This window comes from Aspergillus sydowii (genome assembly GCF_001890705.1).
Source record: "Aspergillus sydowii CBS 593.65 unplaced genomic scaffold ASPSYscaffold_6, whole genome shotgun sequence".
Lineage (NCBI taxonomy): Eukaryota > Fungi > Ascomycota > Eurotiomycetes > Eurotiales > Aspergillaceae > Aspergillus > Aspergillus sydowii.
This window is the reverse complement of record NW_024467864.1, coordinates 970,377-996,098: the sequence shown is the minus strand read 5'-3', so window position 1 is coordinate 996,098 and position 25,722 is coordinate 970,377. Positions and strand designations below refer to the sequence as shown.

Below are 25,722 nucleotides of genomic sequence, written 5' to 3'. Positions count from 1 at the left end.
CGCCGAGGGTGTGGATGAAACCGCAGCGCCGGAAACGGAAATCCAAGTCACCCCCGGAGTCAGAGTCAGAGTTAGAGTCAGGTTCAGGTGCAGATCCAGGTCATTCGTGGGTCGCTCCATTCCCCTGGTCCGCCAGGAGGTTATCTTTCGTCGTCCGCGGCGTTCCGTCACTAGCCTTGAGCTTGTCCCTAGCCCATCCCGCCGGGCTCACCAGGAATCAAGCTGGGTTGATGGCAAAAAAAAGTAAAAGAAAACTCTAAAAATGAGTTCACGATTATGAATATACCGTCCAGTCGGTGTGTACTCCATGTCTCTCAGAAACGTCACTAGCAGCGGAGATAATACCACATCATCGCGTTGCCCAGACGGGGGCTGCAACGTTAGGCATCTTGTCATTAGATTATTTCTCTATCTCGGCCCAGATGCTCATTCTAGCCTACATTACCCACATACAAAGCAAACCCTATGACTTCAATAAAACGAAGATATTGCAGGGGGGTTTTTGTAGCATCCATAACGCCTTTCCCAGAGTATTACCCGTCCCAGGGTTCCCTATACACCACATACTATAGCCAATGTAACACGCCATGGAAGAAAAACACTAATGGGTACACAATATGATGATCCCGTGGCTGGCCCGGGCCATAATTTATCAGCCCTACTCCACCTTCTCAAAGAGATAGAGCTGGTTGGGGCTCCGTTTGAAGATTCTGAGACTCGTCTGAATTGGTACGTGAACGGGTATCCTCGGCAGTGCCTTCGGCAGATTGGGTGCTTTGCTCCACTGTCTTCGACGGTCGGGTTTGTTTGCTCTTTCTCTTAACCTTACGCTGGCTTGCCTTTAACCGCTCTCGGTGGAGACGAGAATAATCAGCGACATCGACTCCAGCGCCCCGGCAAAGAGAAGTACATTCCTCTTCAATGACTTGAACCAGATCAGAGGTAAAGCCGTAGAATGTCGGGTTGTAGGCATTCTTGGCCCAGTACATAAGCTCCGATGCAACACGACCTAGGAGCGGGACAGGCTGAGGAAGAATGTTCTTCTCGTAAGTAATCGCCGGTTTGTCATCGGCTTCATCTTCAGCCAGGTCATCAGAATCCCATGGCGATGAAGAGTCCTTCAGCACCGGTGACGACGGTCGGGACGACTCTGAGGATGACAGGTAGCCCGTGTCAGAAGCAAGAACGTGCAGTAGGTGGTAAACAGCGGAGAAACCAAGAAGAGTCAAGTCAACAGGGTCAAGCGGTAACTGGCTAAACCAGGTAACAGCTTTCTCCATGGTGAATGACTCGGGCAGGGAAGTGTCATCACGCGATCGAGCGGTGAAGATAGCAGCAATCATGGCGCAGCGAACTGCAATGGATATTTCTTCTCGGACGGACACCGGGAGAGAGGAATCCAGAAAGTTAAACCCCTGCTTCTGCTTACTCTTGCCTTTTTCCTTTGGCAGCGCAGACAGGACGGCCCCGATATTCTTGACCCGGTCTTGTTCAAAGAACACGGCCATCATCACGAGAGCACGGGTATGGGCTGCGGAAGGCTGTGGTGCCACATCAAGGGCAAGCTGGATCTTGGACTTGAACATATCACGGCACTTCTTTGTATCTGGCCCGCGTGCACTAGCTTCAAAGTATCGAAGCAAAGCCCGCTGTAGCAAATGAGATGACCACCATGCCGCCAGGGCGTCCAAAGACGATTGGATAGCAGGATCCTCCTCTACTACGTCCAAGAAAGCATCATCCCCATCGGATCCTTCTTGAGTAGGACTATTCCAGGTCAGGTTGGCGGCCCTTTGGATAATGCTGTCGATCATGATTTCCTCGCTCTCGCATCGAAGTAGGGATTTGAGGTGCGGAGGGAGAGCATCTTCGTGGTCTTTTGGTAGTGTTGCATTCTTCTGCCGCGCCAAGTCCCATTGATACCTTGCTAGAGAACGCGCAACATCATTAGATACCCGGTTGCTCCATTGGCCTGGCTCTCCGACTCTCCAGAGTAGGATACGACAGTGAAGCGCCTTAAGCATCATCCTCATGGGGCTTCGAGGAAGCGTGCCGGCAGCGAAGATCGTGAGCACCAGTCGGCTTTTACTAATCTCAGCATCACCGCCAGAAAGTTGGGCGTCAATCGCAATGTCCCAAGTCTTTACGCGTCCTTTCTCGTCTTCCTCGGTAATACCGGTAATCGATGAATACAGCTTCCACCCTAGAATACACCGGATAACGTACTCAAAACATCGTGAAGTCACGACGTACCATTCGTGGAAAAACCGATGTCTTGGTACACCAACCCGTTGCACACTAGTAAGCCACGCTTGGCGCCGGAAGTTCGAGGAAGACAGCATGACTCCTGGTGTAGACACCTTGGACGAGCTTTGTCGACCTGGGCCCGAGTTGAAAAGGTAGACGAACACGACGAAAGCTGACCCGACAACAAGGATAGCAAGGAACAGGAAGTTTAGAATGGCTCTAGCATGCCAGGATGACCAGAAGCTGCGGCCCATCGTCTCCCAGTAGAGAGAAGGTGGAATCTCGAGTCTCTTGAAGTAATTCAAAGGAAGTGCCAGTAGGCCCTTGGCAGTTGAGTCGGTCTCCTTCTCCTTACCAAGCCCCTCAAACACCATCAGTCCTGCAAGAGTACCGAGTACGTATTTATTTGGGTAGTGTGATCGTCGACGAGCATTGCCAGACTGCGACGACCCGCCGTTAGATGTTGGTTGCATGTAAGACTGTGACCAAAGGTCGTTCCTTGCCTGTTCGGTTCGCATACGCTTGAAGGAATCCGGCATTTTGATCATGCCCACCGCTGGGCGAGACGATGAAGGAGGTGAATGTTCAGTCGGGCTGTCTTCTGCATTCGAGAATATACTAGGCGATGAACTTGATCCGGACTCCGTGGAGACAGTATAGTTGCTAGGCGATGACACAGATGCTGCGGAAGTTAAGGTCTGGTCTGCCGCCTTTTCCAATTCGCGAAGCCTAATTTTTAATGCCGTGTTCTCGTCGTCGAGGCGTTTGTTGCGGGTTTCCAAATGTTTGATGTAATCTGTCGCCTTAGATAGGATTGATGCCTTGTTCAGTTTGTTTGCTGGTGTAACACCTTCCCCATCATCATCGTCAACAACACCTCCACTGCCCTTGGTTGCACGAAGGCTGGGAACACTATCTCGAAGTTCTGCTATTTTATCGTTAAGATTCGCACGATAGCGCTTTTCAATGACATTGTGTGCTCGCTTCTTTGACGGCACCTTCTTGACCCCTTGGACCATGCCACTAACCGTCGATCCGTCGTCATCGCTTCCGGACTTTCGCTTCTGGCCGACAGCTGTCGATAGAGGGGATCCGGACACAACAGAATTCGCCGAAACTTTATCCGTGCCGTCCTTAAAGAAGGTCTGTGTCGGGACAACGCCGCCATGATCCTGCTTCAGGAATGGCTCGAACGGGTTCATGCAGTCGAGGGGAATGTCGGGAGAAAAGTCGCCAGTTGGGAAGATATCGATGTTCTTGTTCCTCGCATCAAACTGTGGCGATGTAACAGATGGAGATAAGGGCAGGGATTTGACCGCATCAGAAAACGCCTGGTCATCCCATCTCATCCACTCTGTCCAATCCTGACCGGCGTCATCCGTTCCCGAATCGCCCTGAGAGCTCTTCCTACCCCTTGGTTGAGCGGGGGAGAAGAGTTGGAAGTCACTGCCCATGCCTGGGGCAGCCATCTGGATCAATATTAAAGGTCGTGACCATGGACCGTGGCCCAGTTCGCCGGTGTCGGTATATCGGCTTGTATCATACACCCGCGCGGGGTTTTATCACTTTGATAACAGATATCAGCAACAAAGTAGCAGTACGGTGCATGTATATCGCCATCCAGTATCGAAAGACATACAACAATGCGAAAAGAGCTGACTTGTTAAATCGAGGGTCGAGCCGCCACCTGAAGTTCGAAAGATTGATTGCTGATCAACCACCCAGCCGACGCGCTAAGGAGGCCTAAACCGCTGCGCTGTGGAGAAAGGCTGATCGGACCGAAGAACGGAGGCGTGCGAGTCGAACTGAGTCACTTCTGACGTTATGAGAGTAGCAACACTACAACTAACTGAAGGGTTCGTCAGTCACAGCGTACTGGGGAGGGACTGAGCGGAGGTTGCAGGTTGCAGGTTGCAGGTTGCAGGTTGCAGGAGTTACCTGTTTGAAGATCTTATCAAACCGTTGGGGCCTTGGTTGGGCGCGCGGCCTGGTAGTTTGGTTCTAGGCACCGTGGTTCCTCCCTCCTTCACATGGAATGATAGTATTACAAGAGGCTATCGGCCCACCTGTCGGCATGCGTACCTGTGCTTTGCTTTGGCTTGGTTTGATAGTTCCTAGTTAGTCTGTCAGACCTCGCACCATAAATGGCACTGATTTGTCGCTTCCCAGATATAAGTCCGGCAGTTGTCAACAATTGGTTATTGCTTCATGTCTGAGGAACAGTTGCCATCGATCGCTTTTGCCTGGCAGGCAGTGCAGACACCGACACCAGCCATTGAAAATTGGTCATTGTGAGCCAATCGAAGGACGGCGGTGGGCGTCGTATGATCGCGGGTGACTGCACTTCCGGCTCTCCGCTCTTGACAGGGCAGTAGACACATTACCCAAGCTCTCTACACCGCCCGGCAGAAACTGATTCAAAAGTGGATAGATGACCAATGTTTTAATTTAATGTGCATAACATTCTAACAGTAACACAACTAAAAAGTCACTTCAACCTTCGCCATGCCGTCCATAAGATTCCGTACAACCTTCTTTGCCCCCTCCGCAGGTTCCTCATATGGTGTCCGAGGCTTCAACTTCTCCTCCGCTCCGTCAATGCCTGCCAACGTCGCAGTATAAATTGCTGTCGCGTACTTGGTTGACGCAATACCACTTTTGCACGGACTTTCCGCCAGGGCAGCCTGCTTTTGTAACTCAATCGCCTCAGTTACCTTCCCGGACACGTATAGCTCATAAATTTTTGACGCTGTGCGTGGGAACACATTCGCAAAAGCCGCGATACATCCCGCGGAGCCAACACTCAGCCCGCCGATCAGGAAATCCGACTGTCCACCGTACACCGCGAATTCAGCGGGTGAAAATGTCGCCGAGAGTCGAGTGATCTTCCCAACAGATGCGCAAGTCAACTTCACGCCAACTACGTTCGAGACACCATTGGGGCTCGAATTCGCGGACTCGCGCACGATATCCGTGATCGTCTCGGAGTCGATGTCCACGCCGTTGCAAACACCGGGGAAATTGTATATCACGACGGGAAGGGGTGCCTTTTTAGCAACGTCGGCAAAGAAGCGCTTGATAACGTTCGGGGTCGTTGCCTTGCCAAAGTACGCGGGTGGGAGGACAAGGAGGTAGTTTGCGCCTGCCGCTGCAGCATCCGCTGCTAATTGCAAAACTTGCTTTGTTGAGTGGGCGCCTACGCCTGCCATCAAGGGGAAGTCAGGGCCGACGGCCTCGCGGGCTGCCGCGATAAGTTGCGCGCGCTCCTCTCGGGTCAGCAGGAAGGCTTCGGAGTTTGTTCCGAGGATGACGAGACCGGCAAGGCCGGTCTTGGATAGGTAGGCGTAATATTTCTTCTGCGACTCTAGATCGATCGTGTCTGTTGCGTGGTCGAAAAAGGTCACTGCAGGACACCATACCCCAGCTTTGGGGATATGGGGCTGCGAGTTGATTGCGGGGTTCTGGGATCCCATGGTTGTTTTGCTTCAGGTGAGTCCGAAGATGAGGGTATGGGGTATCAAGGACGTAGGTACGACTATCCCGCGAAGACCTGAAAAACTCAGTGAGTTGTGATCTTTATCGCATCCACTGCAATATATACTCATACAACCTTTGAGCAGGTGGGGTATTGAGTGAGGATAATTATCCGCCTTCGGATGTGGAGGCCGTGGGACTCGGGGTAAGAGCGCCGTTGCGCCCCATACTACGTAGTATGTCTCTTGCCTCACGGACGGTCCAGCCGAAATCCACGGAGAAATTCCGAACTCAACTATATAGTCCAGATTTGTACGGGGGGTCTCTGATTTCACCTTTTTATTTGGCATTTTCCTAAAGAGGATATATAGCTAAGGATACCGAAAGTAATAAAATAAAGGAGACACAATCGCCAACGCTACATATCCAATATCAGACCATGCGTACACTCCGTTAATGCTGTTCAAAATCGTTAGCATGACTACTTTCTCCCGGGCAAGCAACGTACAGTAATGTCCTCCCACTTCTCCCAGCCTCGTCCGCGCACTTGGGCCAGTTCTTCCATCGTATACGACGTGCCAGTGGTGAAATATCCGGCATTAATCTTTGCGTCAATCTCGACTCTCGAGTCGTCGGGAATCATATCCTCGGGGATGGGTATACGCTCATGGATCTTGATGCCTGACTCAACAATAGCATCGTATTTCATGTTAGACATTGAAAGCATCCGGTCGATCTTTTTAATCCCCAACCAATGCAGGATGTCTGGCATGAGGGCTTGAAAGCGCATCTATTTGTGTCAGCATCGGTTGGCCAAATCAAGTCCAAGTGGTAGTCTGTGAAACATACATCTCGTACTCCGGCAATATTCTCTGTTCGAGTAAAGTATTTGTCGGCGGTATCACCACCACGTTTGCGTGCATTGTAGACCAAGTACTTGGTCACTTCTCCCAACGCTCGGCCCTCTTTACGGAAGTAAATGACAACTCCACTACCGCCGTTCTGTGCTTCGCGGATAGCCTCACGGATTCCAAATGCTAGGTAGGGCCGACACGTGCAGATATCTGATTGAAACACATCACTACCATTGCATTCGTCATGAATTCTTAGAGAGAGCTTCACGTTCTCATCGGACACCCGCTCCGGAGGTCCGAAGATATAAACCGTCAACCCGCCAATAGGAGGGAGAAAAATTTTGAGGTCTGGTCTTGTGATGAGCTCTGGGTAGCTTCCACCGGTATGCTCGAACAAGGTCCGACGAAGAGTTGGTTCGTCCACTCCAAACCGCTCAGCTACTCCTGGCAGATACCAAACCGGCTCGACTGCGACCTTGGAGACGCGCACTTCGCCTGTAGAATCTACCACAATTGATCCATCAACTTCCAAGTGTCCATCGCGAATAGCTTCTCCAATCTCTGCAAGTTTCATATTGGCACGAGTGACCGCCATTGTGGGCCGAATATCCCAGCCAGCGGTGACCTCGTCCTGAAAGTACTTGACAACATCATGGCCATAAGGGTCCATTGACACGATCTTCTTCTTGTCCGCCCAGGCCGGTTGCCAGGGGAAATCGAAGGTGGGTTCTGTATTCAGGAAGTTTGGTCGGAAGTCTGGGTCTAGATCTCCCGCGGCAATAGCCAGGGCGTTGTAGATACTGTAACTCCCACCATGAGCACCCATTGCATTGCGACGCTTGAGCTGTGCTCCGCTGCGGGAAACGATGACAGGTCCACGAGATTTCGCATCTGGGGCGCCCCATTCTAAAGGGACGGGGTCGATACCGCTTTGGCCGGGATATGTTGTCAACTGAAGATATTAGCGGAGCGTCTCTTTTCTCATCCGCGTGTGCAAAACTGCCTACCACTATGTGCTTACTGTATCTCGAGGCGGAGGTCGGGGATTGGACAGTAGTTGTCTCAGCCCCCTTAGGCGTATTTGTATCTTCGTCAGTCATTTTAAAGAACTATCACAAGGTAGCGTCCTAGCGGAGAATTCCTAGGAAACGAAACAGCTCATGAAATACGAAAAGAAATGGAGGATGGAGAAGGGGGGAGGTAAAAAGAGCTGGGAAGGTGCAGGATCCATGTGACCGGCTTCTCCGCACGTTATCTGCTGAGCTGCCTTACGTCGGGACCCCGTACATCTGCATTCTTTCTGGCTCCGCCACCGAATGCTCACAATGTTGCACTCGGAACAATTGTCCCGTCAGCCTTTGATTTGCTTTAGTGATGTTCAGTCGACATGAGGATCGTACTCCCTTCTCCAGGCCTTTCCCTATCAGTGCTTATCAGTAATTCCCCTCATCGGCGGCTGCCGATCAGCGCTACCAACCGCGACACTGATAAGGCCAGGAGCGCCCACCCGAGCTCAGCGCCTTGGTACCTGATCTATGCAACCATGGGTACAGAAGAAGCCAGAGGTTTGTCTAGTTATTCTGGTCCCTGCGGAATTTGTAATTGAAAAAGCGAGAGCAACTTCCATCTCTACACGGTGAAGTTTGTTTAGGCTAGTACCCACATTTATTTACATATATTTTGTTTGCTCTCAGGCACAAGATGGGTACGAAACCCACGGCTTGAACGATTTTTCTGGAGCTTGGTGTATAACCATAATCAGGAACCTAACTATAGGTACCTTAGCATCGCGACGTTGATGACAATGTTTAATGTTACTTGGTGGTACAGTGTCGAGCTCCGAGCAAGGTGCTTATCGATAAGCACAGCGTCTCCAGAGGGAAAATGTAAACATTGGCCCCCTGTCATCATTTGCTTAGGAACTAACTAAACATGGGCTTGTACAGTAATATACAACGCATATAAGCAATCCAGAGTTTTTTCAGATTGCATTTGGCTGTTGTTGAACATTCTCTGCCAAAGCCAAGGGATCTGCTGCTAAAAAGGGCACCTGCTAGTGCTGACGCATTCTAGACTGAGCTGCGATTCGGCCTGCAAGCGGCCTGCTGGAAGTGAAACAAACAGTCTTGACTTCTAGTCTGCCATTGCCTTCTTTGTTCTCCGTATTCCGAGCCACTCCTCGGCGCCCTCGTTTTGTATTTGTATCAATCCGTTTTCCATCCTCCCCGACTTGATGCCTGGCGACCGCGGTTATGGCGGTAGACGACAAGTACGTTTGTTTAGTGGTTGCCTAACGCCTCAAAGCTGGCCTCTGTCGGCATGCCCGCTGACTGCCTTTGTCGTCATTTACCAGATTTATTGGCCTTGGTTTGGCAGTGCTTTCTTCGGTAGCTATTGGTATGATCGCATCTTCCCTTCGTCAGACACTTTTACACAACGAAGATGATTTACTAACGGTCGTTATGCGCAGGCTCGAGCTATGTCGTCACTAAAAAGGTCCGTCGCCTTACCGCATCTCGAATTCTTTCGATCGCCGCAAAGCTCAAATCTAACCCGAATATACTAGGGCCTTATGGTTGCGGCAGAGAAGTACGGCTTCACGGGAGATGGTTTTGAATACATACGGAGTCCGGTGTGGTGGTGCGGGGCAACCATGTGTACGACTCTAGGATTGAATGGACATTGCTGCGAAACTGACAGATTACGGCCGCAGTGGTATCGGGGGAGTTAATGAACACCGCGGCATACGCATTTGCTCCAGCAGTGCTGGTCACGCCGCTTGGAGCGCTGAGCGTGCTCATCGGGTGAGCGAGGAGACGCTTTATCGCATTTGCCGCGCTAATAAGTCGCAGAGCCTTGATGGGCGCATATTTCCTGAAAGAAGATATCAAGGTCCTTGGCAAACTTGGATGTGCCACCTGCCTTCTGGGATCAGTTTTGCTAGTACTGCATGCTCCGGGTGACAAAGACATCCAGACAATTGATGAAATCCTACACCTAGCGATTCAGCCATGTCAGCTTCTTTCTCCTAGTTTTGAAAATCTCGCTGGCTGACAAGCTCGAAGTTTTTCTGCTCTACTGTATTTCCGTTACAGTGTTTGCCAGCTACATGATCTACAAAGTCGCGCCAATACAGGGCCGGACGAATCCGCTGGTCTATATCTCGATTTGTTCCACTGTTGGATCAGTATCTGTCATGTCAGTCAAGGCGTTTGGGATTGCGGTTAAACTCACCGCAGGCGGAGAGAATCAGTTTACCCATGCGTCGACCTACGTTTTCGCGTTGGTCTTAGTGGTCACCACCTTGACTCAGATGAACTATTTGAATAAAGCAATGAGCGAATTTTCCGCCTCGCTGTAAGTTACTTAACCTCTAATCTTTTCATATTATACTAATAACAATAGGGTCAATGCGATGTACTATGTTGGGTTCACAACATGCACCCTCTCCGCTTCAATAATCTTCTACCAAGGATTAAACACCAGTGACTGGACCAGCATAGTCTCGATGATATGCGGATTTCTACTCAACTTTGCGGGAATCACCCTCTTGACACTCTCCAAGACGGCATCTTCCGTATCATCCAAGGATGGTGGAATCGAGTCAGTGCGTGAGATGAGCATGCGCTCGCTGGACCTCTCTCAAGGGCGGTATGACCATGTGCGAACAAGTAGCATTGAACTTGAGCATGCTCGCGTCAGGCGGTCTTCTGGACCAGAAGAAGAAGAAGAATCATAACAGTTTCCTAGCCAATCCTTCACGGTCTGTCTCTGTATTCATAAGCTAGAGTGTCCCTGTTGAGTTGGTTAGAAGAAGCGGACCGGAGGAGGCCCGCCGAGTTTGTCCAAGTATACCCTGAATAGATAGACTTCTCAATCCACCCGCCACGAATATTAGTACGAAGAGAAAACGCAGACAAAATGACCAACCATTTCTATTCCCGTTACTCCGCCTAATCTTCTTAGGAACCACCCCCGCCCCCCCAACCCTTCCCGTATCCTTCACGTGCGTCCCCCACAAGGATAAGCCCCGGCCCCCTCAATATCGAATGCTCCAAACAGCCCCACCCCCTCTTAATGCTGCGCTTTTAGTTCTGTGACGGCGGGATGGAAGAAGATGAGAGGTAGCCGGATTAAGAGTTGTTATCGGGTTACGGTGCACTTATAACAGGCCTATTACCGTAGGGCATAGCACTAGAGTTTGACAGTTGTGGAATCGACGATGCTTATCGGTGTTGGAGTCATAACAGCTGCTTCGCCCATGGCGAATAGACGATCTTGATTGAAGTGGCACATTGCGACTCGCATGTTATTGATGACTGGGGCGCGTAGTTCTGTGTCAAAGTTGTTGGAAGTTGGAGTTAGGGCTGATGCCGGTGGTGACCCACCAGTGGCCCGGCCGCAAACCCACAACTTCGGTGGTGAATAACAGTCGGAAAAGTCTCATGGATACTCATAAAAACTATTTGTTTCTTCTTCTGCCTTCTTCAGAGGCTCTGACACAGGATGGGACCAGTTTCTTCAGGATCACAATGAGGCTCATAACGATGGCACAGACACAGTGATGTTTCCTCATCGACCATCGTCAAACCATCTCCAGCAATAGGTAAAAACGCTAGACTGAAATCCTCCAGCTTGGAGACAGCCTTGGAATATTTCCCTGGTGTAGATGCGTGCGTGATAGATAGACCGCTGCAGATGGTGGAATGAAATCAGTTGTTGTCGTTCGTTCAATCTGGTAGTAGTACAGGCAGCCCTGCGGGAATACTTGGCTATCGAGTACAAGAATACAACGCGGAAACGCTATGATTCAACAAGCGAAGGAAGGTCTATTTATATTTCTACATCCTTGAACTAGCAATAAGCAAGCGTTCCTAGTGCAACCCTATGATGAATGCTTCGTTGGTGATGCAAACAGTTAAGTACCCACCTTGCCTGTCACCTTTGACATTGATGGAAGTGGTGAAGAAGCATCCATTCACTGATATTGCCAATGCTGACACCTTTCACTCAGTTCAATAGATATTGTTACTTATTTTTATCTCACGTGCTTTCTCATGGTTTGCCTCAGGCCAGGGAGCCCTTGGATTTATACTGCTAGACGGTCCACACTGGTACTTCTTTCCTAACCAAGAATGTCCACGGTCGCGCTTTCCCTAGGTTTTAAGGTATATTGTCCCGAAAGGAAGGTGCGATGGACGGCCGGATTGGAGTCCCGGGATGCGGCGAGTATCATTTGGGTGGCAGGCATGACAACAGTCACTTAGAGATGAGGTTTCAAACTACAAATATGGAAGCATGGGTATATAAATCAACTGGTATCTCTAAATTTTCCTTTAGCTTTGATAACATCGAATAAAGAGTCATTAATCTTCACACATAAACCTCACGAGCCATGGGCGAGGTCCTCATTTATTTCCTGGTCTAAACCGCTCCTCTGCCGTAGCTCGAAAGAGCATAACTTCGGTTGGTCCTGAGACAAAGAGGGTAAGCTTTCGCCGGTAATCACATGCGTGTTCACCGTCCAAAGTTGGACTGAGCGCGGGTGTTCTTGATCGTCTTCTTGATAATATCCTCAACCTCATCCCAGTCATTTGTGTCGATGCGCTGGATATCGGTGTTGAAGTATCTCTGAATCTGGTTGAGCATTTCCCACTCGTCACGGTTTGAGACAAACGAGATCGAGACACCGACACGGCCGAAACGTCCGGTACGGCCGATACGGTGCAGGTAGGTTTGGAAATCAGCCTGGCGTTCACGGTTGCCTTGCTGGTAAACTTCGGGGATGTCCTGTGGAGCGTGTCAGTAACTCCCACGTGGAGAAGTTCAGGTAATAAGGTTAAACTTACGTAGTTGATGACCATGGAAACGGTAGACACATCGATACCACGTGCAAGAACGTTGGTGGTAATCAGGACCTTGGCTTCACCGGCACGGAACTTGTCGATAATGCTGTCACGCTGGGAACCCTCGATACCACCGGTCAAAGATGCAACGGTGTGGCCCTCGGCGACCATTCGCTTCTCGATCTCCACAGCGGACGCACGAGTCTTGACGAAAATAATAGAAGAACCGACAGTAAGCAAACCGTAGAGTTGCACAAGCGTCTTGTATTTATCCTCCCCGTCTGCGCAGTCCAGATACAATTGTTTAATTCCCTCCACTGTCAACTCCTCATGCTGCAGTGTAAGTTCGTTGGCGTTTGGTGCAAACTTTGAAGCATATTGGTGCACGTGGGCGGGGAAAGTAGCAGAGAAAAGGACGACCTGAATATCCCTTGGCAATAGGCTGTACAAAGGTTAGTAGCGCATCAGGCGAGGTTTGGGGTAGCAAAGGGGAACTAACGCTTTAACTCGAATACACTGGTCTCCCAGACCCTGCTGGTCTAGCATGTTATCCGCCTCGTCCAACACAATAACCTTGAGTTTCGCAGGCACCATGATACGTTTCTTAATCATATCCATGACAGTTCCAGGCGTACCCACGACAACAGACGCTTCTAATCTCGTCGGACGGGCATTTGAATCTGCCGGAACAGCAGTTCCGATATTGAGCCCATCCAGGAACTGACCCATCACCTGAATGACTCCAACAATCTGACGGGCCAATTCTCGCGTTGGCGCCAAGATCAAGGCTTGTGGTGTTTTTTGAAGCTGTTCGTTTGACAGATCCAGGCGGCTCAGGACGTTCAGGACGAAAGCAGCGGTCTTTCCAGTTCCTGACTGAGATTGACCAACCAGGTTCTTCGCAGGGTTGCCCATCAACAAAGGCAGAGCTCGCTCTTGGATCTTGGAGGGTTTACGAAAGTTCATAGCGGACAGGCCTTGGAGAATGCGAGGGTCTCTGCGTAGATTCATTATGTTAGGCCACCTGGTCTGTATCATACGGCACAAACAACTTACAGCCCAAGATCCTCGAAATTCTTCACCGAGTAGAGCGGGTTGTTGGGGTCGGCTTGGAGGTCGCTGAGCTTAACCTCAACTGTGTACTCGGGCTCTTGGAGATCAGAGCCACCGTGCTGAGGTACGGCGCCGTCCGACTGGCCATTTTCGCCAACAGCCTCTGTGTTTTCTGTTTGTCGGGGTTATATTAGCGAATGTTGAATAAATGCGATCAAAACGGAGAGCGGGGTAATCGCTTGGATGTGTATCGGGGCAGCGGGCGTACCTGGCTTGGAGACGCGATCGGCAAGGGAGCCACCGGCTGGAGCGTCGGATGCCATTGTGTGGGAGATTTGACGAGAAGAGAGCAGTATCGCGAAGTTGAAGGAGTCCTGGCGGGGGTCGCGCTTTGGCGGGGTGAAAGCCGGCGAACGCAGTGGAGAAACACGAGACAAAGGTGGTACAGCGCTCTCAATGCGAACGATATGCAAGGCTATGACAATTATCCAGCCAATTTGAGGAATAGGCCAGAAGGAGCTGATGACAATGAAAGACCTGGAAAGTGACAAAAAAAAATGCAAAGCCGGGACCCTTGAAGCTGCTCAAAAACGCCAAGACACCAGCCTCGTTTGGACGAACAGGCGAGTAGTGTGAACAGGCAGGCGGTATGAAAGGCGGGAGTGTATGGCGGTGACGTAGTTGGTAAATAATCTGCCATCAAGGCAGCAGACGTGGCCTGACAGGGCGGTTCTGTATTGTCACATTCACCACCGGAGGCTGTGCTGTTACTGTCACTGTGCTTTGGGTATTCCCCGCTCTCCCGCATTTCCAGTCCTCAGATTGAAAGAAACAATACATACCGTCTTCACAGGCTCTGGCGCATTGTCCAGTCTGTTGCTTCGAGGCTCGCGACGAAGTCATTCATACCATTGCCTCTCGCAGTCGCCTGACGTCGCCCCTCGCTATTGGAAGCAGGTTGTTTGATCTGCCTTCTCCCGCTGCTGCCTAAGATCCACAAGTCGCATGTGCCAGAGTTTCCAGGTACTGTCGCGCCGACGATGGCAGCCGCAGAGGCCGCTCCCCATTTTGGGGCAGAGTTGAAGGTAGGTTTCGCTTTAACTGGGGTGCTGGCAGCCGTGTGGTCTAACGTGTCACTGCGAATAGGATGCCTTCAAACCAGTCAACAATTGGGTACGGTCCTCGATATCACCTCCCCGCATGTACGATGCCTAGGGCAACATACAGCAAATGCAATTGCAGTACACGAGCTCCGGTACTAAAATGGCCATATATAGGTTTCCAATGGAATCTCCTGGATGGAGGAAGTACAGCAGTTTTATCGGGAACGAAGCGCCATCGAGAAGGAATATGCGGCGAAGCTTACGGCTCTGTGCAAGAAATACTACGATCGTAAGGCGAAGAAGATAAGCCCACTGAGCGTTGGAGACAACCCTACCATGACCCCCGGATCCCTCGAGAGCGCCTCCCTTACGACATGGACGACACAATTGTCTGCAGTTGAATCGCACGCAGCCGAGCGGGATAAGTTTGCGACAGACCTGGTAGCTCAGGTCGCCGAGCCACTGAAACACTCCGCAGCTCAATACGAAGAATTGAGGAAGTGCCACGTCGACTTCCACGGGAAGCTTGAAAAGGAACGAGAGGCCAGCTTCGGTGAACTTAAGAAAGTCAAGGGCAAATATGACGGTGCCTGTCAAGAGGTCGAAAGTAGGAGGAAGAAGATGGAGAACGCGTTTGACCACAGCAAGACAAAGGCCCAGACGATATATCAGCAGCAGATCTTGGAGATGAATAACGTCAAGGTAGTTATGGTCGTCCCTTTTGTTCGCTTTTGGCTGCTGACAAAAGATAGAACACATATCTCATAAGTATCAACGTGACCAACAAGATGAAGGAAAGGTTCTTCCACGAATTTGTACCTGAACTGCTTGATGTTAGTTGTAGATGCCAAATATGGCAAAGTCCTAGCTAACAGGATTCACTAGGGACTGCAAGACCTCAACGAAACTAGGGTAGCAAAGCTCAACTCGTTATGGACTCTTGCAGCTCAGCTTGAGAAGGCATCACTAACAAAAAGCTCGGACCACATGTCCAATCTGATCGCCGAAGTCCCCAGGAACCAGCCTCATCTCGACTCCCTCATGTTCCTGCGGCACAACGTTACGCAGATCCAGGAACCAGCTAACATGGGTTTCGAGCCTAGTCCCGTATGGCACGATGATGAAGCACTTATCACCGACGAAGCTGCGAAGGTGTTCTTGCGCAACCTTCTCAGCAAGAGCAAGACGCAAGTTCGGGAATTGAGGGTCGAATCCGATCAAAAGCGACGCGACGTGGAACAAGCAAAACGCGTACGGCAGAACATCCAACAGGGGCGCGACGAGCGAAATGAAGTAGACGTTGTAAGGTCTATTTTCTACATACAGGAGGCGCTCCATGAGATAGAGCGTAAACGACTCACCGCCGAAGTTGAAACAGCAACAATCATATCTGTGGTTGGAGATCTCTCGGTTGGAGCTAAAAATCACAACTTCAAATCCCAGACATTCAAGATTCCCACTAATTGCGACCTTTGCGGAGAGCGCATCTGGGGTCTGTCCGCCAAAGGCTACGATTGTAGGGACTGTGGGTACACCTGTCACAGCAAGTGTGAGATGAAGGTACCAGCAGAATGTCCTGGAGAGCAGACTAAGGAAGAGAAGAAGCGGCTCAAAGTAGAGCGTCAAGAACAAGCCAGTGCGGCACCAGCTGTTGATCTAGGACCCACTAGCGCCTCGTCGGCAGCTCCATCACTTGCTCGACGAGACACGATGAATTCCCTGAGCTCCGGCTATGCAGTCAGTGCCAACCGGTCCTTATCTAACGTTGGCACTCAAGAGTCTGTTGCAGAGCTTCCGGATAGCACGCCTGCGGCCCCGGAGGCCCCTGCAGCACCTGCACCCGCGGCTCCTGTTGCAACCAAACCAACGGTAAAGCGAAATAGGGTCCTCGCTCCGCCACCCGCACAGTATGTCAGCAGTCCACCACCATCGGCGGAGTTACCTACTCCCACTGCGTCAAAGTCCAGCGAGCCTCGTGGAAAGATGTTGTACCCGTACCAAGCCACCGGGGCAGACGAAGTCACCGTTCAGGAGGACGAGGAAGTAACCATTCTCGAGCCAGATGGTAGGCTGCCCGCATTTGCTTACTGTTATAGACAAGTAGCTAACGATACGACGCAGATGGATCGGGATGGATGCGCGTTCGATCTGGATCCTCCGGCGAAGGCCTCGTACCCGCCTCTTACCTCGAAGCATTACCCGCCGCTCCCCCCTCGGCCAGCCCTGGTATCCCAGCTCGGCCCGGGTCAACTTACTCGAACTCGTCAGCGTCGGTAGCCGGTAGCACAGCAGCGGCCGGGGGGAAGCGAGTAGGACCCGCGGTGGCACCCCGTCGCGGAGCAAAGAAATTGCAGTATGTTGAAGCGCTCTACGATTACGAAGCCCGAAGCGACATGGAATGGAGCATGGCGGAAGGAGACAAGTTCGTCTTGATCAACCGAGACAGCGGCGACGGATGGGCGGACGTTGAGCGCGGCGGCGTTACAAAAAGTGTTCCCGCGAATTACATTGAAGAAGTATAGAATCGGCGATTGTACAGCGACCTTTGCACCGTCTCCATGTTTCTCCTTCTTCTACCTTTTGATATACTTTGTATGTTTTGTTTCTGACCTGACCTGCATTTTGGAGTTTGGAGACTAGCGGTTTTGTTGTGCTCGTCCTTTTTTTGTCGCTCCCATTTCGCCTATCCATCTGCACAGCTGATCTGATCGCATCTGTATAGCACGTAGAAGCCAATTTAACGTCTTCTACTACATTTTTACCCTGGTGTCGTCATCGCAGTTGGGCACTCGCTTCAAGTGTTTGCGCCTTCCGCTTTAGGAAACATGGCGCAGTCCTCTCCAGTGCAACAGCGCATCCTTGGCCCTCGTTATCCAGGAAGATTGTACGTAAAAGCATCACCTAGTGAGAGATAATTGAAAAAGGGTCGAATCCAGTGGACCAGAATCCGACTCAGGGGTGTGGCTAGTTACAGCCAGGACCAAGACCAGTTTTGCTGCTGCCTGGGAATGAAATGAATAAAGTAGGGCTGGTGGAGTGGCGCGGGCCCGGCAATAAGCTTTGCTGCTTTGGAAAAATCTCACACACCAACTCTGCAGTCCTGCTGCTCAGCCACCTCCATTCATTTCGGCTGTCGCACACCGGCACCTGATTGGTACCCTGGTTCTGCTGCAATTGCATCACCAGCCGCATGGTGAACCGAGCGCCGACCCTTTTTTTGCTTTTGTCTTTTAGTTTTGGGAGAATATAGTGAGACTGTCCGCGAAATTGTGTGGGATAAACTTTGGACACGCCCGATCTCGGGAAGCCGGATGACTCGCATGTTAAGCTAGATAATTTGTGCTCATTACCATGGTCTCATTAATTGAATGACTTCTCGAGGCTGCGGATCATACAGGGGAATTTGAAATTGGACTTTGCTGTCCTGGTCTCACTATGAGGGAATTGTTTTCTTGCTGGGCCGTCCGGTCTGGCTGCAGCTAAGACTGATGGGGCATCTCGCTGCTGGAGCTGTTCGTCAGGGTTGGGACTCATTTGCTCGGAAAATGCCGCACACGATCAGCAGTGCAGCGCTCGCTGCAGCTCTCAGCTCTCCCCAGACAAGCTTGCAAAGACATGGCGATGGTGGTGTTCTCGCAGCAGACGCAGGAGAGTCGGGATTTCATGATCTGTACGGGCTGTGAGCCACACTCCGCCAATATGCACCAATTTAACTAAACTATCGACCAGCGAGATGAGGCAGAGCTAGCGAGTTTCAGATCCAACTGGGAATGAGGGTCTGACTTTTGAGCTTCTGATGCGGTGGCTGTGCGATGCCGTCGACCGCGGCTCTCCCCAATGCAGCGAAAGAGGAGCTGCTTCTGTCATCGTCCACGGTTCAATTTTCTAGCCAGCTTCGGCTGTTTCTATCGCTTGTCCTTTTGTTCGCTTTCGCTCCTTTCCCTTTCTTTCGCAAGCTCCATTCCTCGCGGTGCGTTCGTCTCGTCCCCCGTCGGCGATCCACCATCCGCAACGTATAAATCGCATGGCATCCTCCTCCCCCTCGCCATGGATTCCTTCCTTCTCTTCCACCTCCGTGCCTCCAAGGGATGCTCATAGACGGTGAAAAGTGGGCTTGTGAAGCTTGCGTTCGCGGCCATCGTGTTTCCACCTGTAAACATCATGGTATGTAATCTCCTCTCCCCTCCCTTCGTGTCCTGCGTCATCCTCTCCTCCAGGCTCACCGCTGATTCCGTCAGATCGACCGTTAATTCGCATCAACCGCAAGGGTCGCCCTTTTTCGACCTGCTCGATATGCAATTGCACACCCTGCAACTTGCCAGAAGAGCACAACAAGCTGAAACGGGAGGCGGAGCTGAGAGCTCAAGCGCAAAATGTTAGAGCATCACCACTATACAACCAAACAAGCACACACTATACACTTGCTCCACCCGAAAAAGAAATAAATAAACTTACCAAAATAAGCCAAAAACCACACCATCTCACACAAATTTCAAATTGGAGATGTCTATACTAATTGCTCTTCTTCCTCTTGTCGGCGAAACAGAGAGCGTCTGGTAGACACGCTCGCTCAAATCCTTCTGTGCTCCTCCCCCTCGCGCCGCGTCCGGCCTCATCCTCTCCGCCATCCGCAACCCAGTCATCCTCGCGTTCGGGATACGGTAACAGCCGTGGTTCTCAACCCCCCAGCACTACTACTGCTGCTGCTGCTGCTGCTGCTGCTGCTTCTACCCCGCGATCTAGAGCTGCAGTAGCTACCGGGGATCGAGGCGCACCACAGGGAGCGCCGCACCACCGCACCAACTCCCACTCCCATTCTCATTCTCACAACCAGAACCCGTCCTCTCCCAGATCGGGATCGGTTTCTATGCGCTATACGCAGCATCAGCAATATTCCCCGCAGCACCAGGCAGCACCAGCCCATTATGGCGGACTCTCCCCTCTAAGCATGCCGCTGGGTTCATTCTCCCCCTCTCTATGCTCCATCTCCGACATCCCCGCGTTGATTCCAATGGTCAGTCCATTCGACCATCCATACGGGGACCCGTCGTTGCTCGATGGGAGTGGCGGGGCTGCTGCATTTCCTTCTCTGGAAGACTTTGATCTGGGTGGGCTGCCGGATGACCTGATGCAGGAGGATTGGAGGTGGTTTGCTGATGACAATGAGCTTCGATAACGATTGTGGCGTTGCCGTTCCCGCTTTTATTGTGCGTGGAAGGGCAGTACCACTTTCTGTTATGATGGCCATGACTATAATGATGTGATGAGTTTACTTTCTGTGATGTTAAAGTTGTGAAGCAGTATCCGTTGCTTGAACATAAGCTCCTGGATACGGTGGCGTCCAGATTTATGGACTTTGCTATTTATATAGAGGTGTCGAGGAAATGTTCAATCGCGAAAAGCTATCGGACCGTATTGGCTTCCCCCACTCCCGTTGTAGTATTTAGTTGACCTAGTATAAATTGCGGTAAACTTGGAAGAATACTGACCTGCTCTTCCGTCGGAGCTTCCGCGCGGAAGCAGCCCGTTAGCCCGAGGTAACTGATACCTATATATTCCCCCCAACTAAAAGCACCACCAACACACCGCGACCAGAAAAGTACGCCCCTCCGAGAAATAAAAAAAAAAAAAAAAAAAAGCCTATTCTAAAAGACAGAAGCAATTAAAACAAGAAGCCAACACACCCAAATGCTCGACCTAACAGGCAAAGTCGCCCTAATCATCGGCCTGGGCCAAACCGCCCCGCCCAGTTCAACCTCAACCGCAACTGCAACCGCCACCGCAACCTCAGCAACAGATAAAGAAGAAGAAAAAGAAGAAGACGAAACATGGGGCATCGGCGCCTCAATCGCGCTGAAACTCTCATCCCGCGGGGCCGTCATCTTCGGCGGCAACCGCTCATTGTCCTCAGCATCGCGTACCAAATCCCGAATCGAATCGCAGGGCGGAACATGCGATATATTCGAGACAGACGCGACGGATTCCGCGTCCGTCAAGGCGCTCGTTGATGCCTGTCTCCACAGACACGGGCGCATTGATATCCTTGTTAATAACGTCGGCAGGTCGGAGCCGGGGTGTCCGGCTGCGATGGAGGAGGGGGTTTGGGATGCCCAGATGGATGTGAATGTGAGGAGTGTGTATCTTGCTTGTCATTTTGTGTTGCCTGTTATGGAGGCGCAAGCCGAGCAAGCACGAAAGGATGGGAAAGGTAATGGTGGAGGAGGTGGTGGTGGGTGTGTGGTGAATGTCGCGAGTGTCGCTGGGCTGCGGTATATCGGCAAGCCGCAGGTGGCGTACTCGGCTGCCAAAGCGGCCGTGATGCAGTTTACGAAGGCGACGGCGGTGATCTATGCGGGGAAGGGTGTGAGGCTGAATACGGTTGTGCCGGGGTTGATTTATACCCCGTACACGAGGGCCATGGCGGGGAGGTACGCGCCTGGGGGTGACGAGGGGGAGTATATGCGGGCGAGGGATGCGCAGGTGCCGATGGGGAGGATGGGGAGTGCGTGGGATGTAGCTAATGCGGTGGTGTTTTTGGCGTCGGACGAGGCGGGCTATATTACAGGACAGGAGTTGGTTGTTGATGGGGGGTTTACGTCGTCGACGGGGAGGGTTTGATGTACAGTACAAGCATTGTCTCTTAAGGCTAGTCCAACTAAAGACTGGTCCGAATAAAGACTGGTTTCCACAATGTATGCAGTACTAAACATTTCAAGTAAGATGCAGTCACAGTGCGCTTCTAAAAGTGATATAGAATGTTGGTGGACAGCCGAGTCCAACTCCGTACCTTAGACAACTCGGCAACGCAGTGTTTGTCCCTCGGCTGTGGTCTATACAAAGCAAAATAGTCATACCAAGTATTAACATAATCCTTCAAGTACGTATTGACAGAATCGCGGCGGTGGCCGCATCGGATCCCTCCCGTCATGGAGCGGAGCGCACCCGCATTCCTACCGTTCCATAGCCGAACACTCCATAAATAACCACAGATTCCAAAGCCAAAGCAAAGCCAATACATATCCAAGTTCTAAAGAAAAAAGCACTATGGATACATCACAGCCAGAGAACAAAGACTACAACCTACAGGAGCCCATAGTCTCAACCACCGGACTGCGACAAGGGCTAACATCCTACGGAGACGCGCACTTCTCCCTCTTCCTCCGCAAGGGATTCATCAAAGCCCTGGGCTACTCAGAGGATGCTCTATCCCGTCCTATTATTGGAATTATTAATACAGGGTCTGGGTTTAACCCGTGTCATGGAAACACACCTCAGTTAATCGAGGCTGCTAAACGCGGCATCCATCTGAACGGGGGCATAGCTATTGACTTCCCCACCATCAGCTTGCATGAAGGGTTCTCGCATCCCACGAGCATGTTCCTGCGCAATCTCATGAGTATGGATACCGAGGAGATGATCCGCGCGCAGCCTGTTGATGCTTGTATAATGATTGGAGGTGGGATCTATACCTGGACCAGTCTAGATGGGTGGACGCTGATTGTGTATAGGTTGTGATAAGACTGTCCCAGCACAGATTATGGGAGGTATCTCGGCAAATAAACCCGTCTTGCCTCTTCTGACAGGTCCAATGATGCCCGGAAGTCACAAAGGAAAGAGAATCGGGGCCTGCACCGACTGCAGAAACAACTGGGCATCGTACCGTGCAGGAACTATAGACATGGAAGAAATAGCTGCCATCAACGAAGAGCTTGCACCTACTGTTCGTTTCCTGCACTTCTTACACTTGTCTTCCCCTAACTCACTCTTTTGGATAGATCGGAACCTGCGGCGTCATGGGAACCGCCAGCACAATGGCCTGCATCACCGCAGCCCTAGGGCTAATTCCCCTGCCAGGCGCCTCAGCACCAGCAGTATCCGCAGCAAGACTTCGCATCGCCGAACAAACAGGCGTCAACGCCGTCTCTGCAGCCCTAAACCAACAAGCACCGCAGACAATTCTCTCCGCGGAGTCGTTCCACAACGCCGCCGTAGTCCTACAGGCCATCGGCGGCTCCACGAACGCCATGGTCCACCTAATGGCCATAATCAACCGCCACCCAGGCATCAAAAGGGACACAATAAGCCTACAGACCCTCGACGCCATCGGCCGCCAAACACCCCTTCTAGTCGACCTCAAACCAAGCGGCGACAACTACATGACCGACTTCCACAACGCCGGCGGCATGCCCGCCCTCCTGCACCGTCTCAAACCGCTCCTCCACCTCGACGCAAAGACCATCATCCCCGGCAAAACCCTCGGCCAGATCTTGGACCAACACCACCCACCCTCCAACTTCACCTTTGACTACTCAACCCAAGTCATCCGCCCCCTCTCCAACCCCCTCCACCCTCACTCCTCCCTAGCCGTCGTATCCGGCAACATAGCACCCCACGGCGCAGTCCTGAAAGCCTCCGCATCAAAGAACCGCGCGTTGCTAAAACACACCGGGCCGGCTCTCGTCTTCGAAAACCCAGCTGATCTCGCCGCGCGCCTCGACGACCCAGACCTCGACGTTACGCCCTCCACCGTCCTGGTCCTCAAGGGTATCGGACCCATCGGTTCGGGGCGCGGGAATCCAGGAATGCCCGAGGCAGGCATGATCCCGATCCCGCGTAAGCTTGCTGCGCAGGGGGTCACGGATATGTTAAGGATTTCGGACGGGAGGATGTCCGGGACGGCCGGGGGCACGATTATCCTGCATGTATCGCCTGAGTCGGCGATTCCGGAGTCGGTGTTTGGGGTTGTGCGTACTGGGGATATGATTATGTTTGATGCCGAGGAGAGGGTCTTGAGGGTTGATGTTGATGAGGGGGAGTTGTGGAGGAGAGTTGAGGAGAGGAAAAGGGGGATGGTGGAAACGAAAGAGTCGAATTTGAGTCGGGCGGCTACGAGGAGGGGTTATTGGGGGCTGTATGTGCGGGAGGTGAACCAGGCGCATGAAGGGGCTGATTTCAAGTTTCTTACGGCTGAAGGGCCGATGGCTGAATAGAATATATCCTTGGGATATCACTTGGGTGAATTGGGCTACTTTCTTTCTATCATCTGCCGACTGCTGGCACAATACCAGGGCCCTAACTTAGGGCAAAGGTGCGGGAAACTGAAACAATGCCCAAGTCCCGCGGGCGCCCTTGACTTGCTTCTGTTTCAGGCAAGTTACAATCAAATTACGCATACTTCGAGACATTACTGTACACCTGTAAGAACATCAGGCCATTGATTACGAGTCTATACTCAAAGCACTAAAAGTGACTAACAAATGTGCCATCCAACTGTACAACGGTGGAGGCCCCTTGCACGTCGCGTGGGAAGAAGCCAGGGGCATATCAATACAAATCCCATCCGGCAAGTCTGAAAACTCCGAAAGAAATAAATGTGATAAGAACATTCCAAACAACCCAACACTTCCATCAACTAGAACAGAGCCATACCGGCACCAACAAGGGTAGAGAAAACAGTCACCATCCCGACGAAAGCGGGAGAGATCTGGAGGCCAACAGCAGCACCCTCTTCACCGTCGCTGCCGGAGTTTTCAGAGTCGACACTGCCGTCAACAGTGTTGCCCTCACCATTGGTAGTGTTGCTGGTAGAGGGGGTACCGGCGTTCTGGCTACCAGGGCCACCGAATCCAGGGCCTTCACCAGCACCGTCCTCGAAGTACTTCTTGGCGGGCTTGGGCATAGCGGGAAGAGTGTCCTCGGAGTCAACGTCCCAGTTGGGGGCGTTTCTAGCCGGGCAGGGGTTGGCACCACCAGTCTTGTTGTAGCCACCATCACCCTCGGGGTTGTCGGTCTTCTCGAAAGCAGTCTTAAGGGCATCGAAGTCCTTAAGGTCGGTGACCTTGTTGTCCTTGATCTTAACAAGTCCGTAGTTGCTGGGCTCCTGAGAGTACTCGTAGACAAGACCACCAGAGTAGACGCCAGTCATCTTCTTCGAGTAGAGGGCCTCAACCTCACCAAAGTCACGCTTGTTGGTGTTGCATCCGTACTCGGAGAGGAAGAGAGGGAGACCGTAACCGGTGAAGTTCTTGACCTTGGCATCCCAGCCAGACTTCTCGAAGGAAGAGGGGCTGCACCAGGAGTAGTCGTTGAAAGCAAAGAAGTCACTGCGCTCCTCCTCGGTACCACAGTTCATGTACTCAGCCATCTCACGACGGTTGGTGTCGACGTCGGCCTGGAAAGATAATTTATTAGCATTCGCCAATGCTGTCTATAGGGGGCCGTTCAATAAAACTTACAGCGGAGTATCCAACAGGAACCTGACGGTGGTTGCGAGCGCTCATGTAGTTGCGAAGATCACGGGTCACAGCCTTGACGTAAGGGGCAGTGACGGAGGAAGGACCATCGTTGATGACCTCGTTTCCGGAGAAGAAAGCCAAGGTGTTCTTGTACTTGACGAACTTGTCGACAGTAGCAAAGATGTATTGAAGGTACTTGTCGTTGTAGGAGACATCGGGGGATTCACGGTTGATCGAGTACTTGGGAGTGTTGACGTCGAGCACAAGGTAGATGCCAGCATCAGCCAGGGCGTTCATACACTCATCGTGGTTCTTGGAGTTGTCAACCGAGTAAACACGGATGGTGTTCAGGCCGAGATCCTTGAACTTCTTGATGTCGCGCTTGCACCCATCAGTATCGGCGATGGGGTCAGCCAGGTCGGAGGAACCGCCAGGCTGGTAGTCGACACCACGGATATAGAAGCGCTCGTCTCCCTTAAAGAAAGCGTTGCCCTTGACGGTGACGGGGGTAACGTCGTCACGGGCGGACAGCTTCTGGGGGGAAGCCAGAACGCTGGAAACGCTCAGAGTGAGGGCGGTAGCAATGGCGGAGCCCTTCATGGTGGGATACTTGGTACTAAGTTGTCAATCGATAAATAAGAGCGATTTGATGGTGAAAGCGGAGGTAAGTCGCGGGGGCGCGAGAAAGCGAGTGTGAGAAGCAGAAATAGGCAAGTCAGAACGAATGACGGGATGACGACCTGAAGTACGTCGAAAATTAGAAAGAAGGGATTCACAAACGATGGAAGGGATGGGAGGGAGAGAGGAGAAAGAAAGTAAGAGGCAGGGAGCGGATGAAAGAAGGAGGGAATGGAGGCGCTTTGGTGCTGGCGTGCTGCATAGGGGTGGCGGCCTGGCGGGCCAGCCGAGC

At 51.8% G+C, this 25,722-nt stretch overlaps 9 protein-coding genes across 9 annotated transcripts; 5 read left to right on the top strand and 4 right to left on the bottom strand.

Annotated features, from left to right (window-relative positions):
* Nucleotides 1–671: 671 nt before the first annotated feature.
* Nucleotides 672–3,716, bottom strand: ASPSYDRAFT_32223 (basic helix-loop-helix domain-containing protein; the record flags this gene model as incomplete). Its single annotated transcript, XM_040844952.1, has 1 exon — nt 672–3,716. The coding sequence occupies one exon, from the start codon at nt 3,714–3,716 to the stop codon at nt 672–674; it is 3,045 nt and encodes a 1,014-aa protein (XP_040701962.1).
* Nucleotides 3,717–4,727: 1,011 nt separating this feature from the next.
* ASPSYDRAFT_153503 (putative GTP cyclohydrolase II) lies at nt 4,728–7,675 on the bottom strand (the record flags this gene model as incomplete). The annotated part of the gene is made up of 4 exons (XM_040842289.1): nt 4,728–5,730; nt 6,207–6,511; nt 6,571–7,527; nt 7,583–7,675. 4 exons carry the CDS (start codon nt 7,673–7,675, stop codon nt 4,728–4,730), a joined length of 2,358 nt encoding a protein of 785 aa, XP_040701961.1.
* Nucleotides 7,676–8,827: 1,152 nt separating this feature from the next.
* Nucleotides 8,828–10,439, top strand: ASPSYDRAFT_58682 (uncharacterized protein; the record flags this gene model as incomplete). The annotated part of the gene is made up of 9 exons (XM_040849575.1): nt 8,828–8,844; nt 8,929–8,972; nt 9,046–9,071; nt 9,142–9,232; nt 9,289–9,379; nt 9,428–9,588; nt 9,641–9,932; nt 9,981–10,226; nt 10,364–10,439. 9 exons carry the CDS (start codon nt 8,828–8,830, stop codon nt 10,437–10,439), a joined length of 1,044 nt encoding a protein of 347 aa, XP_040701960.1.
* A 1,653-nt stretch (nt 10,440–12,092) lies between these two features.
* dbp5 (ATP-dependent RNA helicase DBP5) lies at nt 12,093–13,797 on the bottom strand (the record flags this gene model as incomplete). Its single annotated transcript, XM_040842217.1, has 5 exons — nt 12,093–12,365; nt 12,425–12,863; nt 12,921–13,418; nt 13,478–13,614; nt 13,696–13,797. 5 exons carry the CDS (start codon nt 13,795–13,797, stop codon nt 12,093–12,095), a joined length of 1,449 nt encoding a protein of 482 aa, XP_040701959.1.
* A 717-nt stretch (nt 13,798–14,514) lies between these two features.
* ASPSYDRAFT_153690 (putative actin polymerization protein Bzz1) lies at nt 14,515–17,099 on the top strand (the record flags this gene model as incomplete). The annotated part of the gene is made up of 6 exons (XM_040842310.1): nt 14,515–14,559; nt 14,621–14,647; nt 14,752–15,279; nt 15,330–15,410; nt 15,463–16,642; nt 16,699–17,099. The coding sequence occupies 6 exons, from the start codon at nt 14,515–14,517 to the stop codon at nt 17,097–17,099; spliced, it is 2,262 nt and encodes a 753-aa protein (XP_040701958.1).
* Nucleotides 17,100–18,665: 1,566 nt separating this feature from the next.
* On the top strand, nt 18,666–18,919 carry ASPSYDRAFT_119501 (putative Cu-dependent DNA-binding protein; the record flags this gene model as incomplete). Its single annotated transcript, XM_040840399.1, has 2 exons — nt 18,666–18,741; nt 18,816–18,919. Coding segments are annotated over 2 exons (180 nt in total), but the record flags the coding sequence as incomplete, so codon positions are not given.
* Nucleotides 18,920–20,195: 1,276 nt separating this feature from the next.
* On the top strand, nt 20,196–21,297 carry ASPSYDRAFT_46154 (SDR family NAD(P)-dependent oxidoreductase). Its single transcript, XM_040847166.1, has one exon. It carries the CDS (start codon nt 20,266–20,268, stop codon nt 21,193–21,195), a length of 930 nt encoding a protein of 309 aa, XP_040701956.1. The 5' UTR covers nt 20,196–20,265; the 3' UTR covers nt 21,196–21,297.
* Nucleotides 21,298–21,621: 324 nt separating this feature from the next.
* ASPSYDRAFT_69281 (uncharacterized protein) lies at nt 21,622–23,665 on the top strand (the record flags this gene model as incomplete). The annotated part of the gene is made up of 3 exons (XM_040850464.1): nt 21,622–22,033; nt 22,086–22,297; nt 22,353–23,665. 3 exons carry the CDS (start codon nt 21,622–21,624, stop codon nt 23,565–23,567), a joined length of 1,839 nt encoding a protein of 612 aa, XP_040701955.1. The 3' UTR covers nt 23,568–23,665.
* A 324-nt stretch (nt 23,666–23,989) lies between these two features.
* On the bottom strand, nt 23,990–25,412 carry gel1 (1,3-beta-glucanosyltransferase gel1; the record flags this gene model as incomplete). Its single annotated transcript, XM_040852318.1, has 2 exons — nt 23,990–24,748; nt 24,813–25,412. The coding sequence occupies 2 exons, from the start codon at nt 25,410–25,412 to the stop codon at nt 23,990–23,992; spliced, it is 1,359 nt and encodes a 452-aa protein (XP_040701954.1).
* Between the last annotated feature and the right edge of the window lie 310 nt (nt 25,413–25,722).